General features: G+C 38.2%; 1 protein-coding gene across 1 annotated transcript in view; it reads left to right on the forward strand.

The window, feature by feature from the left end:
- The window catches only part of znrf2b (zinc and ring finger 2b), a 68,752-nt gene that overhangs the window by 34,327 nt on the left and 16,721 nt on the right, over positions 1-17,704 (forward strand). Inside the window, exon 2 of the mRNA XM_067411233.1 lies at positions 7,517-7,612. Coding sequence (XP_067267334.1) covers positions 7,517-7,612 — 96 coding nt within the window. The remainder of the gene's footprint in view (positions 1-7,516; positions 7,613-17,704) is intronic.

Raw genomic sequence — 17,704 nt, forward strand, 5'->3', positions numbered from 1 at the left:
TCTTTTAAATAGTACAAATATTTCACAAAATTACTGTTTTTTTGTTGTTTTTTTTACTGTTTTTTTAATCAAATATATGCAGCATTAATATTTAATGTAAATAACTCTTTATTCCAAACTTTTGACTGATACAGTGTACATACATTTCTGCATATATTAAACAGATATTCAGTGTTATTTCAACTTCTATCTTAACACAGCTTATTTAGCAGACTTTTTCTCATATGGGTCAATGACATGATGGGTCTTTTTTTTTTTTTTTTTTTTTGTCCAAAGGCCTTAATAATAATAAAAAACAAAGATATGACATCCAAAGTATGTAAGGTAGTACAACTAGATCTCTTTTATTGAATCCAAAAGGTTTTAATTATATTATATTCTACATATAAAGGTATTTTAAAGATTTTGAAGTGTCAAAAGGTCATTTGGTTTAACCGTCCAAAAGCCAATACAGCCATGTAATTTGTGATTTAAAACATCTTAAAATGTATTAAATGTATATATTTTTATTCTGGTATGATTTTATAACATCATATCTCAACATAGTGCAAAATGATATTAAAAATATGTGCAGAACTCGCTGCTTTGTTATGAGAAAGGACGTCTGGAAAAATTTATTTCATTGATGTCATTCAGAGTAACCAATATGAAGGGACCATTTTGGATCAAGTCATGTGGTCAATATCATGTGACAGGATGTGACATCATTCAGACAACTGCAAAGGATTACATGGTCGTGAAGCAAAGTAACTAAATGTCTTTTAACTATTTGAAAAATTAATTTAAAAAAACATCAGGTCATTCAGTACAACAGCTATAAAACATGGAAATTGTTGTAATAATTTAAAAACTTGTACTAAATATAAAATGTTTGATTGTCCTTTTGCTAGCTAGCTAGATATCAGCCTGTTAGCATTGTTTGAAAATATTGTAGTTTGGTATAACCAAGTGTCATTCGGTAAAACTGAAATTTTGATCAAACTGAATGAGTTTTTTGGTGACAAATTTTGTCCATCTTGTTAAAAAATGACAAAAGCAGTGTTGATTTATGGTAGTTTCCTGCAAAAATCAACAGCTTCCGTCCTTTCCCAGGAGAGAGACCTTAAGTGAGAATGCAGTCTTTACATAATTCACGACTCTCGTGCGCTTCTCCCCGAGGAGCTCTTCCTCTTTGCTTTACTCTACTTCCTCCGCAGACACACTCATTAATTCCCAGTGAGAGCGTTCACAGAGCTGCTTGTGTGAAGAGAATTAATCTCTTTGGGAGAGATGCCGTCTGTTTTGCTCAGTTGCTCTGAAATATACTGAATTCGTGATTACTGAAATGGATTTGTCCAGCAGGAGAGCCAGGTGCCAATCAATAAAACTGAGATGAGAAGTGTAGATGGACTAGTAGTGCCAACTACCAACCCGGACTGCACTTATAAAGTTAAACGTTCTTGCTGACTGGACTTTAATAAGCGACATTATAGTTTTTATGACAGCGTTGAAGGTTTTTATTGTCTTGTATTTCTAGGCAAAAGAAAAATGACAAATGCAACTACTGCGATGTGAATGTACTGAGGCTTGTCATAAGAGTTTCATTATGGGTTAACTGTTGATGGGTTGAACTGTAGAATAATGAATTGTACAATATTTTAGCTGCTTCTTTTTTGTCTTTATATGGTTTAATATAGAGAGAGAGACAACTTCCACTGTTGTGCATTTGTATGAACACCTATAAAGATCAGCACTCAAACACAGATTTATTCTGCTTTCTGGAAGAAAACAGAATTATATAATTTAATTATATAATTATGGTTTTATTGTTAATGGATTAATGAATTTTTCAAAGTTTATCAGCTTTTTTTTCAGGTTATCTCGTGATTTAATATAGACCACTTCCACTGTTGTGCATTGTTTTATAAGATCAGCACTCAAACACTTCTGCTTTCAGGAAGAAGCATCAACATCAGGAGTGACCCTTTTTTCTTTATTAATTCATGTTCCTTATTACAAATTATTCTTTACTGCACATTCTAAAGATGAAAATGTTTGTCTTCATAATCTTCCATCAAAATACAATAACTTTCTCAGCCTTTGAAACAATGCTTCTGTCCTGCTGATGTCATCAGTACCTTGTTTTTTTTTACGTTGACTTCAATAGTCCTTTAGCAACACAGCCTGTGTGTGTTTCACCTCGCTGAAGTTCCTGTGTCAGCCGCATGACTTGTGTGTTTATTTATTACTGCAGCTATGAGATGTCTGAGCCTGATGATGGTGATGCACAGACCAACCAGATAGTTGTTTTTCGTGTCTAGTGAAAAACAAATGATGGTGATGAGGTGTATCTAGACATCAATTGCGGACTGTATCGTGTAATTTGCAGTCTGACAGTAATTGCCTTATTGTTGAAGTCAACTCACTTGTCAACATTACAAATGGATTATTTGCTCTTTAGCAGGTTAACAGAAGTCTTTATCAGTCTATTTTAAGCACTTTTTCTTTATTTAACACATTTAAAATGAATGCCTGTTTTCCACCCATCTGTTCGACAGATTGCATTGGAGCAATTTACTATAACAGATCTCTACTTCTCTTCATTTCTTACTTTCATGAACGTATCCAAGTTTTGTCTATAGTTGTGTTCCAGGCCCAGCATTTATTTTTATGAGTCAATATAGTAGTCCGTAGTATTCCTAGCCAATATATCAATCTACCACAATATTTGGCCATTCTCTTCCTTCACTTTTGGATTTAGCCTTCTGAATGCATGGTGATGGGTAGCTGATCTGGTAAACAGGCCGTTGACTGCGGGATTGTCCAGCTGCCTAACGCTCCAGCGGGACATACGGCCAGCAGGTCTCTGTTAAGCCTCTTATGTTATGCTTTTACACCGATAGATGGCCTTCAGTCTGATATGGCCTACATATGTCTGGGGATCTGAGTAGAAGAAATGATTGTTATAAGATGAGCAGTTCAGCATACACACACACATACATGCATGCATTCAAAATTGTTAAAGTTGAAACTTTGTTTTATATTAAAAGTAACAAAGTGCAAAGCTTAAAATGCTGTTTTGTTGGGGTTTTTTTTTTACAGTACTAAAGCACAAAAATACCACAATGTGTTTAGGAAACATGTTAAGTTCACATACTTGTTTCTTCAAAAACCAATGCCACAGCCAGTTATTCTACGTTGAAATGTGCTTTCCATATCGGAATGTCTGTTTTTGTTTTGGTCTGTGTGATCCCGCCCCCTGCCAAAAAAGTATTTCGACACCCCAGGCTGTGGAAAACACAACGTATAGTAGACTCGGAAGCCAGCAAACAAACTAGGTCAGAGATCGCAGATTCTACCCAACCTAAAAAGCCTCGGCATCCATCTAAAAATCTCTGTCTAGAGGCGTATTAAAACATGGATAAATCAACTCTTTAACTTAGAGTTTAAGGCTTGTTGCCTTCCATTGTCCGTTGCGCTCGTTCCTGTTGCATGTCCTCATTCTGGCAACCAGCACAAGCGACGAGTCTGAGAAGGCGACGGTGGCTATAGTTCAAATCGGGAAATCGATATTGTCAGCATAGCCCTAGAGTCCACGCAGCTGATGCATTTAACTGTTGCAGTTTATCCATGTTATGTGCACGAAATAGATGCTGAAAGTTCAAAATGCACCATTGGAAAAGCATTAATTAAATGTCACTGTTTCAGTCAATGATTTCGGCCCTTCAACCGAAAATTGCTGTTTTGGCCAAAAAATTTGAGTAGCCAAAATTTTGGTGCATCTAATATAGATTAATTAATTTTAAAAATAATTTCTGTTAAATTCAAATTTGCATCACTTAAAATTCTGGATATCATCATGATGAGCGTGTTGAGATAAACATTGATCTGTGCCATTTTTTTGTAAAGTCTGTCCGAATTTATTTGCCCTATAATTCAGTCTGCAAAAGAGATGCACTGTAGCTTGCCCAAACGTATTATGCAATATGCACAGAAGAGTGTGAAATTGTTGCATGCAAGTTTTTCTTGCATGAAAACAGATGTTCAAACAAGATAAACATGAAAAACTTGATTGTGACAGCTTTGAATGTTTACATCCTCTGTTGGGTCCTTTCAGGGGGGTCTCTTTATGGTTATTGTTCTCTCAGCCATGGGATGAAGCCAATAGATTTTACCCATTTACCAGCAGGGGTAACTGCTACTATTACTCGGCCATGTTTTGTGGCAGGATGGCTGTCTCTCAGGAGTCCTCCACCAATAATAGTTTACAGTAAATAATGCTCAGCACTTAGTGACCGTTGTACAACGCGCCACAGTTGTTGAAGTCATTACACACTGGTACAGCTGTAATGAGAGCAGACAGCCAGGAGTCGGGTTTCAACTTTGCTTTTGTCTGCTGTTTAAAGCAGGTTTTGTGTTCCTGGCGCAGGTAAACATTGTTGACTCATTCTACTCTAGCCTGGTTTTGTTCTGAGAAATCAGATAGCCTGAAGTGCGCTTATGATCTCCGTTTAGCCAATTCAGTCCAATCCTCAACTAGTGTTCGTTTCAGGCCTTGTTAATGTTCTTCAGGGACAGACGTTTAGTGTAAGGCATGTATATATGATTCTGGTTGAGAATTAAAGATTCCCTTAACAAGCTATTATTATTTTAAAGGAGCACCAATGCCTTAAATAACTTAATGAAATGCTGAACAAAAATAGTGACATACCTGCTAATACTTAAAGAGCATCAGCGACTACAACGAGTGGTTTGTGATCCGGGGGCAAAATCCAGCCAAACGTTATGTAGAGTGATCTTGCCATAACTGAGCTCAGATGTCATCTTTAATAGTTATATGGATGAGGTCAGTCAAATGCACATTTGTTTGAGTGGTTGATATCTATATCTCACTCTTGCATTTTAACCTATAATAATTATGAATGATTAAATGGCTTGTTGCATTGTATTATTTGCATTTAGCATTGTTTATATATATGCCGTCCATGACCCATTTTAGGACTGTGACCTGTTAATGCAGGGTTTTCTAAATGGGGGTTTGTAAGTTGTTTTAAAAAACAGTTTAAATTTAATGTAAAATAAAAAATGGGGCTGCAGAGTTCATCAAAATAAAATGGTAATCGTAATAATAATAATTATTATTTTTCTAATTATAAAAAGATTTCAGTTTTATTGCAGTAAAAATGTCTTAAATTCTGTAAGGTCCTCATTTAGCAGTTCAGTAAAGAGAAAATGATGCCTTAGTATATTTGTCTCCACATAGCCATTTTCTTGACTGTGAAAGATGTTAAGCTGTCATTCACGTCTCCTATTTCTCAATAGCACGTTTATGCAGAACACCCGCAATGCATGTCGCATTCAAGCGACTGTAAAATTTTGTCACAAGGTCATCGTGGGTCAGTGGTGTCGCAAGACACCATCAGACCTCTTCTCGGTGCAGCTGCCAGTGAATCATATCATTGAGTGTGTTCATCCAGACTCAGAGAATGTCTCATATTGTCATAGTTCAGCTGTATTTAGCCTCTGTGTTTCAGCTGCCCACACTGTGACGACCCGACTCACTCCACGCAAGACAAACCCTCTTTATTGTGTCTGTCTGGCTTTCTGTCTCGTGCTTGACCTTGTCTTTTAGAGCCCTTTGAACCTTTTCTGGTTAGTCAGCTGATCATCTTTTTCCTGCACACAGGCTCTATGATTCTGCTAGAAATGCAGACAGAATTGCAGAATCCAGTCATAAAAATAGAATTTACAGTAGAATGCAGAATCTCATGGAACTTTGGGTGAATAAATGAAAAGTAGGGCTGTACGCCAAAAGGGGACCTATTATGCAAAAATCACTTTTAAAAGGTGTTTGAACACAGATGTGGGTCCACAGTGTGTGTGAATTTACAATTTACATTTACAACATGGTATAATAAATGATCTGTGAGGTATTTATATTCTGGGGACACCAGAGACTTAATGGGTCCAAATTGCCATATGAACTAGTGTCTGTGGATATTAAAGCACACAAAAAAACGCTGTTGAAATATGAAATCTGCTTGTTCTGCATGTCTCAGTTTTTTCTACTACTCAAGCATGCATGATGCTCATGGTGTTTTCAGCTACTGCTGTCTTACACAATTTGATTTGAGAAAACTATTGTCAGATAAACACTGAAACTCAAAAGTCTTTGGCACTACAACCAGGGCTTGACATTAACACCCGCCAAATGCGGGTAGATTTCAGCTGTGGCGGGTAAGACAGCCACTCCCACTAGCCACTTTGGCGGGTTGAATATAATTTCAGCCTACAGCCAAATGAAAAATAGCCAAGCACGTTGTATCACAAAATTACAATTCAGTCACAATTCTTTATTGATTAACTTGTGGTTAGTGAAGGCGGGATAGGCGGAATCACACTGAATGACACAACAGAAGCGCTCGCGTGCGCGATCAGTTCTCCTTGCGTCTGAATACACACACACACAGATGTCAAAATGCATCGTGTGGAGTATCTCGCGTGAATACAGTCGGCTATGGCTTACGGCTAAGTGGACGTAAAGAGGTGGGTAAAAACTGGATATGTGTCAGTATATGATGTCCATGCATTCAGCAGCCCCCAAATAAACTGTCATTAATGTTAATCAAACATCAAAAAATGTTAAATAAATGTATACATGTATGCTAAATAAACATATGTGTCTAAAAAAAAAAAATATATATATATATATATATATATATATATATATATATATATATATATATATATATATATATATATATATATATATATATATATATATATATATATATATATATATATATATATATATATATATATATATATATATATATATATATATATATATATATATAATATATAAAATTACTATTTGTAATTTGCTTCTTTTTTTTCTTTTTTTATATAGCCTAACAAAAATAACTGTACATACCTGATATATACAATGTATAGTATTAATTTGGGTGGTCAATCTGCGTTTGAAAGTGTTTTAAATCTTGTAAATCAAGTAAAATGACTCAAAATCAAGTAATTTAAGTATGCCAAAGTCAACTTCAATCATATAAAATGTAATTTCCCAACAGCAAAATTGTGGCCAGTAAAAATGCTGGGTGGCTAGTAACTTTGGAAAACCACTAGCCACATTGGCTGGTGAGCAAAAAAGTTAATGTCAAGCCCTGACTACAACCCATCTCAAAATTAAGGTTTTTAGGGGATGTTCACATAGAATGTGTTTTTGAATCCACTGTGCTGTTTTTCCATTGATTTTCTGTGTAAACATGCACTACATGGATGTCTCTGTCTGTTGCAATTAAATCTTTTACAGCATCTTGCACACAAGTGCCTTGTGTTTAGAAGGCTGTGTCAAGTTGAACTTTTATAAACTCGCCTTGCATTTATTTTCTGTTTCTCTGCCCTGCCTCTCAGTTTTAAATGCAAAAACGCATTTTGTGTGTGAACAGCCCATTATTGATTTTTCGTTGCAGTCCTAAATGCATTGTGAGCTCATATTATTTTGCTTTATTTTTCTCCACAGGTTTCAAGTGCCCCGTCTGCTCCAAGTTTATTTCTTCAGATGAAATGGACCTTCATCTGGTTATGTGCTTGACAAAACCAAGAGTGACATACAACGGTGAGAATGTTTGTGTTGTTGCCTGCTTCAAGTGAAATGCTTATTCAGTGGAAAATATGTTTTGAGTCCCTCCTGGAAAGAAAGAAAGAAAGAAAGAAAGGCATTGTGTTTGGATGTAATTCAGGTTCCAGAGGAGAGTGTAATGCTGTAATTATCTCTGCCTGTTGCTTCTCATGTTAAGACCTGGCAGCCATGTCTCACTGTTTTATAGTCCACAATCTACCAGGCATAAACCGAATGATTTGGCTGCACAGAAAAAGGTTTGGTGATTTGTTGCAGTGTTATGCATTCATGTTCAAACATCTAATTTTCCAGCGGTTGCAGTTGGTTTCTTGCACAGAAACTTGCAGTGACATGCTGTGATGAGGAGGTTTATTTATGCTTAGTTTGTATTTTATGGAGAGTCTAGCAGCTTTAATATATTTAATGTGTTTGTTTATTAAGGTAATGTATCTTATCACACTAACACACAGAGATTAGGCAACTCGTGTCTGGACGTCCTTGTCTATCTGACTGTTTACACCTGGTTCTAGGTGATGTAGGTCTGGGCAATTTAGCTGAAATGATACCGAATTATTCCAGAGCTTTTTGATAATATTCAAAATTTGTTTGTGCATTTTCTCTAAAAGGGACTTAAAGGATTAGCTCACTTCAGAATTAAAATGTCCTGATAATTTAATCACCCCCATGTCATCCAAGATGTTTCTTTCTTCAGTCGAAAAGAAATTAAGGTTTTTTTTATGGAGAAAAATCCTGGAATGTTTTCCTCAAAAACCATAATTTATCTTGGATGACATGGGGGTGAATAAATTACCATTAAATATAAAGTTAGTGTCGTATAGAATCTGTTCAGCCATAATACTCAACCTGAGCGTGAATTTTTCCCCTCTTTCTTTCTGAATCCTTTAGTCGTCTTGTTTTTATAGCCCTTTATCATGTTTTTAGGCATCGTCAGTTTCCATAAACTCAACGGGACAGATAGAGTCCTCCGTGCAGCTGGGGAATGTGCCAAACTGAGAGATGTTATAGTGGAAAAAATCTGATCTAAAACAACATGAGATTCCCAGCGGTTAGTGCTGTTGCTGCCAGGTTTGTGTGACAGAGAACATCCATTGGGGGAAAAGTCAAGCGTAATAAAGTCACCGTCATCATTGAGAGTTGTATTATTTACTAAGTGACAAAATTATTAAAAATATACATTAACTAAGTAAACATGGTTTATAAAAATCCTTTTCTTGACACCACTTTTTGCTTTATTCCATTACTCACCCTTATATCATCTTTTGAGGCCCTCAGAAAACTGCTTTACAAGGTCCACAGAGTTTTTGGATGAGGATGAAAAATGCTCCCTGCCTCATTCTTCCGCCCATTTTGACGACAGCAGCTAATTTTAGTACATTAACACAACAGCATTTAAGGCAGCAAATAAAGCAGCACTGAATGAGAATCAGTGGGTCTGGGTGAATGAGGATGTCTGTCTCTAAAAAATCTCTGTGGATAATGACTATACATGCTGTTTTTGTTCACATGTATTCTTCCGTAATATGTCCTTATCCTCAGTTTTTCTATTTTGTTTTAGTATGCTGGTAATAGGGAGTGTGCTGAATATTATGCAGTATAGCTAGTATTCCAATCCATTATGTCTGTAATGTGACGTATTTATGAGTAAAACGGAGTATTCTGCAATTAATAAAAAAAATTGGGTTATGAATCTTAGGGTAATACGCTGTGAAAACGAACTCCATGTGGTTGGTGTTCACGCTGAAAGCCACCTCACTGAGACTGTATGCGATTGTGAATTTAGTTCTCTTTCGCATCTTATTGCGCTTGAATGGTCAGATAGACAGACAATAATGTCCATTGTGTGGAGTATTCATGTAAACATAGTCGGTTATGTCTTAAATTAACTTAAACAGTTGGGTGAAAACCGGATGTGTGTCAGTATATTGGATCAGTGCATTCGGTCTTAAAGTGACAGCAGCATAATAAACTGCTGGCTGTCTCATTAATGTTAATCAGACAACAAAAGACTCACTGCTCATGACTGAATCACTTGTATCTTTAATATAAATCAGTTCATATTTGATTCATACAGTGAAAACTATGAAGTGTTTTAGTTATACACTCTGCTGTATTTGTCCTACTGTTTGCTGCTTTGTTCTTATTTTTAATTAAAAAAATAAATAAATAAAAATAGCTATATTGAAATGTAGATCGTTATCGTGAATAAAAAAAAAATGTCATACCGTGAAATAAGATTTTGGTTAAATACAATATAAACATATATTGTATTTACATACACACAATATAAACATATATAAACATAATTCATACTAAGGTATTGTGCACTTACCAGGACATTTATTAGGGAAGCAAATATAGGCTTAATTATACGGAGCCCTGGACATGACATGCAGGAAAAAAAGTAGTAGACTAAATCGTGCAAACGATTTACTAATTCGTTCCCTCGATTTATAAATCATGCACATGATTTATAAATCGAGGGAAGGAATTAGTAAATTGTGTGCACGTTTTAGTAAATCGAGGGAAGGAATTAGTAAATCGTAATGATTAAAGGTTGTTTTTAAAGTTATCATGAAGTCAAAAGTGTCTCTATTTACTTTCTTAACTCTTGTTATTTTGGTCCGGGTTTCATTAAATAATTTAAAAAAAAAGTTTTTCTTCATAATCTTTCATCAAAATATAGTAACATCCTCCAAACGACTCTTCTTTTCAGCTGCTCTCTTAAATCTTTATTTTTTACAATCACCTTCCAGTCAACTTCTCATGGATAAAATCAAGTTCTGTCCTTCAGTGTTTCTCGTTCAATATCATGTTTCACTCAGAAACATGTCAGATTATGGAATATAAATGGGTAACATTTACATGGTGAACATGGCAGGTTCTTGAGTTATGTAAGCTTTTGAGAGAGATAAATGGCCGTCTGTGTGTGTTTCTGAATGTTTGTGAGTTTGTCTATCCATCTCTTGCCTCTTGCCGTAGCCCACAGAGTACCAAACACCAGATGCATGCTCTCCCTCCGGGGCCCATCTCAACACATGGCCTCTGCTGCTAATCTGGGCCAAACACACACAGCCCCACATGCAGAGCACTTGGCAGTGAACATAATAGTGCAGATGATGAATAAACCGCTGTAGTGTTCGTATCTTCACTTCAGCTCTCAGACGTTTGGAAGGAAGCGCTAGTCAGGAACCAGACACTTGCCACATTTATTAAACACTCTCAGCAAACACAGTTAGTTCATTAAGATTTATTGATATAGTTGAACTTTGACAGATCATGTGCCATTAGATGAGGGACCATCAAGTGAAAATGGCGGGCAATAGCCCAAATCACAGGTATTTGACCCGAGCTGGAAAAATGAGTCGCAATGCGCAATTTTTCAAAAATGATTTATTGTTATTCTCACATTCTCTCTCGAATTTGCAGCAATCGCTTGAATGGTGGGTTAATTATTATTCTTAATGAAAAACGAAACTCCCAGAAAAACACAACTAACCCTTTGCAGGTTCCCTATTAGCATTGGGTTTAAATCCAAAATAATGCCAAATAGGCACTTTTACATTTTGCTTTGAAACCAAATCTTCAGCCATAGTCTTGTCAGTCAGCTCCTCACTCCCATGATAAATTAAATCTGTCTCCTGCTGCTGATCTGTGCGACGACTCTCCTTCAGCTTACGCTGCATTGAGCAGACCCGTTCAGTGGGCAAGTGATGTAACCGGTGTTGCGGCTGAACACGGTGTAATACCGACTATCGCAGCAAGCCTAAAATATATATGTATGTATATATACACTGCGTTCCAAATTATTATGCAAGTGACATATCAGTAAGATTTCAGTACAATAAACATTCAGATTTTAGTTTTTCTAAGAAAATGTTTGTTTGTTTATTTATCCATGTCTTTTTAGATAATTGGTATCAATCTCAGACAAAATCATTTGCCGGGTCTATGGAAACCCTACTTAGAGGTTGTTCCACATTATTAAGCAAGTCACAGTTCTTATGCAATATGGGGAGGAAGAAAGATCTTTCTGAAGATGAAAAGCATGAAATGGCGCAATGTTGTGCAAAAGGCATGAAAACAACTAATATTGTGTGAAACTGAATGGAGATTATCAAATTATAAGATTTCTTATGATAATTTGATAATTAAGAGCACAGCAGAAGAGCACAACAGAACTCGGTCAGTTCTATTTTATTTATATATATATATTAGTGCTGCAACAACACGTCAACGTCATCGATTACGTCGACTACGAAAATACGTCAACGTGCGTGAAATGCGTTGACGCGTCACGTTGTTACATTCTTCTCTTCTGTTCCTGGGAATGGAGAAAGTTCTATTCTATCACAAAAAAAACTAGACCGCTGTTACGTCCCCAGCTAGTCTAGGGTTTAGGGGACAAGTAACAGAATAAATATGGTGTGATGTGTGGAGGCAGCAAGGTGCAATTCCCAACCCAAGGGCTTTAACAAAGACCAAAGGCAACTCAATATCAAAAACAAGTTCATTTATTATACAAGTGTGGGAGGATTAAAGCTTCAAGAGGGGACAAGGCCAAAATAACAAACATAAGCCCTCTAACTATTTAGGAAGAAACTAACTAATCTACAAAAGAAAAGAAACCAAAATACAATAATACGCTAACTCCCTAACTAGCTTAAACAAGAGAAAACAAGATATAAAGAAAATGGCACCCACCTCTCTACTAACCCTTCCCCAAATAATTGACAAGATAAACTTAGGTAAAAGGAAAAACAATAACAAAAGTATATACAAAGAAAAGAACTTACAAAACATAAGGGTTTTCTAGTAGCACCAAAGTACAACAAAAAGTGTCAACACAATGACACTAAAGGAAAGAAAAACAATTCCATCAACGAGATATAAATCAAAAAAAAAAAAAACTAACAAGGCTTTCTGGGTTGGAAAAGAAGCCTCACGATGCAGCCTCCACACACACACACCCAGCTCTGTGCACTGGTACTGCTTAAATCCCCCACAGCTCCCTCTCCTCCTCCAATCACATCGGATAACCAATTATTGATCATTGGAGCCAGGTGACAGCCATTACTTCCTGCTGATGAAGGGAGAGCGAGAGAAAGAGAGAGAACAGGAAGAAAAACAAACAAAACAAAAACATACGTCCTTGGACGTAACACCCTCACCACAAAAGATTACAGCCAACAGGTTGTAATTGAGTTTACGGACAAGTCTTAATTTCCCAGAACATAAGTTCTAGACAAAGCGTCTGCAACAACATTATCAACTCCCTTTTTATGACGGATATCAATGTTGTATTCTTGCATAATAAGAGACCAGCGCATAAGACGTTGGTTGGAATTGGACATTCTCAAAAGAAACACCAGGGGGTTATGATCAGTGTAAACTGTAATGGGGTCATTACTTCCACCCAAATACACCTCAAAATGTTGGAGTGCTAACAATAAAGCCAATGCCTCCTTCTCGATTGTACTGTAGTTCTGTTGACTCTTAGAAAACTTCTTAGAGAAAAAAAGATACAGTATGTTCAATGCCCGCTTGATCTTCCTGGAGGAGAACTGCACCAGCTCCGGTAGCGCTGGCATCCACCTGTAACTTGAAAGGTGATGAGAAGTTGGGAGCAGAGAGAACAGGAGCGGTACAAAGGAGGTCTTTAGCAGCATTAAAAGCACTTATACACTCTGATGTCCACACAAATTTCTTAGATGTACTTAAGAGGTCAGTAAGTGGTGAAACAATGGCAGCAAAGTTTCTGCAGAAGCCACGATAGTATCCGGCCATCCCCAAGAAACGCCTCAACTCCACGCTTGTTATTCGGTGTAGTGAACTCAACAATTGCAGAGACTTTAGCTTCTACTGGTCGCACTTGACCCTGTCCCACACACTTTCCAAGGTATACAACTACAGCTTTGGCAAATTCACATTTTGCTAAATTTAAGGTTAGTGAAGCATCAGCTAACCGTCCAAACACTTTGTCCAACTTGATCAAGTGATCTTCCCATGAGTTGGAGTACACCACAACATCATCCAAATAGACTTCAGTATTCTGCAGTCCTGACAATACTCTGTTCATGAGTCTTTGAAAGGTGGAAGGTGCATTTCGCATGCCAAAAGCCATGACAGAGTATTGCAAGAAGTTATCCGGGGTGACAAAAGCTGATATCTCTGAAGCACGAGGTGTTAAGGGAACTTGCCAGTACCCTTTTAGCAAGTCTAATTTTGTGACGTAACGGGCACTACCAACTCGGTCTACACAATCTTCCATCCTTGGAAGAGGGAAGGAATCTGGCTTGGTCACAGCATTAAGTTTACGATAATCGGTACAAAACCTAAAGGTGGAATCAGATTTGGGTACCAATATACATGGAGAACTCCATGGACTTTGACTAGGCACAGCCAGGTCATGATCAAGTAGATATTGAACCTCAGATTTCATAAGGTCACGTTTTTTTGGGTTCACTCGGTAAGGATGTTGCTTAATTGGTTGACTGTTACCGACGTCAATGTCATGGCATAGTACAGTAGTTTGAGAAGGCACATCAGCATAAAGGCTGGGATATTTACCAATCAAGTGGCTGATGGCTTCAAACTCACTTGCAGACAAATGGGAAAGGCATGCATTCAAGTTAGCCAACACAGCAGAATTCTGTAAACGGGCACACGAAGTTTGAGCATCTTTTGCCAGCAATCCATCTTCCTCGGGGCAATATGCTGAGGGCAAAACAACAGTAGACACCGGCACTGGCTTAGGAAAACTCACTTCACTCACATCCCGTGCAACATAAGCCTTCAACATGTTCACATGACATACCCTGCTTTTACGCTTCCGGTCAGGGGTAGAGATGACGTAGTTGGTATTACTTATCTTCCTCTCTACCGTATAAGGTCCAGAGAACCCTAGCCTGCAATGCTGAACCAGGGACAGGAAGCAGGATGAGCACAGACTCGCCAGGCTGGAAAGTACGCGTCACACTCTTACGATCATACTGCACCTTCATCCTAGTCTGGGAGTTGGAAAGATGAGCTTTAGCAATCTCACAGGCTTTATGAAGTCGTTCACGGAAAGAACTGACGTAGTCTAGAATAGACATGGGTGAAGAACTCTGTGAAAGCAACTGCTCACTGATCAACCTGAGAGGACCTCTTACAGTGTGTCCAAACACCAGCTCTGCTGGACTGAAACCAGCGACTCCTGGACACTCTCTCTTGCAGCAAACATAATCAACGGTAGACCCTCAACCCATTCCCTACCAGTCTCAATACAAAATTTTCGGAGCATCGACTTAAGAGTCTGATGGAATCGTTCCAGTGCACCTTGGGATTCCGGGTGGTAGGCACTGGCCAATTGATGCTTAATACCCAACTCATTTAACAACTGTGAAAATACTTTAGATGTGAAATTGGTGCCTTGATCTGATTGAATCACCTTTGGTAAGCCAAATATAGAGCAAAACTTAATGAGCTCTTGAACTACGGTCCTTGCTTTAAGAGTGCGAAGAGGAACCGCCTCTGGGTAACGCGTCACCGCACACATAATGGTCAGGACATACTGATAACCTGACTTTGACCTAGGCAAGGGCCCTACGCAGTCAATGATTAATCGCTCAAAAGGCTCACCAAGAACTGGAATCGGATTAAGTGGAGCAGGCTGAACGATTTGGTTTGGATTCCCTGCCAATTGACAAGTTGGACAGGAACGCACAAATTTGGACACAGATGACTTCAGACCCGGCCAAAAGAAATGCTTGGAAATTCGATGAAAAGTTTTAGTCACGCCTAAATGGCCCGATAAAGCATTTTCATGAGCTAATTGCAACACTTGTGAACGATACCCAGAGGGTAGAACAATTTGGTGAACCTCTTGCCAATTCAAATCAGAACACTGAGGCTTCCACCTACGCTTCAGTACACCATCCTCCAAAAAAGTAAGCTACACCAGCTTCAGGCACTTGCATAAGGTCCACTACAGAATCCCTACATGAGACTAAGGATGGGTCAGAAGTCTGAGCTGCAATCAAATCCTCCTTACAAACCTTTAAAGAAAGGTCTGGTGATGCACTTGATTCAGTAGGTTTCTGGAATAATCTCAGGTACAACTCTCAGCTCACACTTTTCACAGTCAGGCTGAGAGAAGAAAACAGTGTCAGATAAGTCAACAGTATTTTCAAATTTCTTTGACTGTGCACGGGTCACAACACAGGCAGGAAATACAGCAGAGAATTGAGTAGAGAGATCAGGCAACTTAACACTAGGTTGGTGTACTACAATGGGTCTAGGAAAAACCTTACCACCAGCCAGCTCGTTTCCCAGAATAAGACTGACACCATCTACAGGTAACTGTGAACACACTCCCAGAACAACTGGTCCTGTGACTAGGTCAGACTCCAAATACACCCTATGGAGAGGAACATTAACACATCCCATTTCACATCCACGGATTAATACATCACTACCTGTATAGGACTCTGGTGAAAAAGGTAACGTTCCCTCCAGAATTAGTGACTGCATAGCTCCTGTGTCCCGTAAAATTCTGACTTGCTGTGTCTCAGAATCAGGTGAAAGAGAAACTGAGCCAAAGGAAAGAAAAGGCTGGTAAACAATAGCATCATCATTTAACTCTGGTACAGATTGTACTAGTGCTACATTTTTAGGCTTAACAACACTTTTCTGTTTCCAAGCCTTACACTCCGAGATTAAGTGACTTGGATCGAGACAATAAAAACAGACCCGCTTGTCCCCTGCACGCTTAGGACTAGATTTACGTCTACCTCCAGCAGACATCTCTGATCTAGCAGAACGAACAGAAGCCTGAAAAGGTTCTAAGCCCTCCATAACTGAAGATTGACCTTTAGCCTGACGTACAGAAGAAAACACATTACGATGGGTCAATACAAACTAATCCGCTACAACAGCAGCATCAGATAAGACTTGCACCTTCTGTTCATTCAAGTGACCAACAACATTTTCTGGGACACAAGATTTAAAATCTTCTAACAAGATCAACTCCTGGAGCTGCTCAAAAGTAGTAATCTTGCTAGAAAGGCACCACTTTTCAAAAAGTGCCTTTTTCTCTCGTGCAAATTCAACATAAGTTTGTCTGGCTGTTTTTGCGTGTGCTCTAAACTTTTGCCGATAAGCTTCTGGCACCAGTTCATATGCCCGTAACACAGACATTTTTATAGCATCATAATCTAAAGATTGTTCAATAGGTAATGCAGCCGTAACCTCCTGTGCCTTACCTGACAGATTGCATTGAAGTAAGTAAAGCCCACATATCCCTAGGCCACCGCAGTTTAGCAGCAACACGTTCAAACGCTATGAAATAGGAGTCCACTTCAGTCTCTCTAAATGGCGGAACCAGTCTAATATATTTACTAACGTCAAAATCAGATTGTGACTCAGAAGATGAATCAGAGGAACTTTGATTAAGGGTCTGAGCAGAATCTGCTATCGACATTACCGGTGAAGAAACTGAAGGTCTAGCACGAGGTGATGGAATAGGCCTACTACGTAATTTAAGAGCCTCCATCTCATTCCCATGCCGCTCACTATCCCGCGCTCGCTCAGCTTCTATCACACGAAGCCTGATGCGTTGAGACTCACATTCCTGACGTTTTAACTCAAGATCTAATTCTTTCAGCTTAATTGCCAATATAGCATCAGAACCAGAATCTTTTGAGTCCATGTTGAGAACAGAATCAAAGCCAGCAATCTCTGCAGTCTCAGATTCTTTCCCAAAAGCCCATCTGATGCGGCCAAAATGCCAGCTTCTACCAGCTCCCCAAATAATTCCTCTTTGATAACCTGTTTACTCGCCTCTTTAGGTATGCTAATGTTAAAGAAGTCTGCTATGGAGATTAAATCCTTTTTACGACAACGGTTATACACTTCTACAGTGGGAACTAAAGTAAACGAAATTAAATCAAACTCCATAACCCAAGCATTAACTTTTCCTCCCACGACAAAGAGCAAAAACAGCCAGGCAAAACAAAGAGAAAAAGGACACTTACCAATTAAAGATCCGATCACCCACCAATGGAGTAGTTCAACGCTGTTGCAAACAGG

Source organism: Chanodichthys erythropterus, chromosome 2 (assembly GCF_024489055.1).
Source record: "Chanodichthys erythropterus isolate Z2021 chromosome 2, ASM2448905v1, whole genome shotgun sequence".
Lineage (NCBI taxonomy): Eukaryota > Metazoa > Chordata > Actinopteri > Cypriniformes > Xenocyprididae > Chanodichthys > Chanodichthys erythropterus.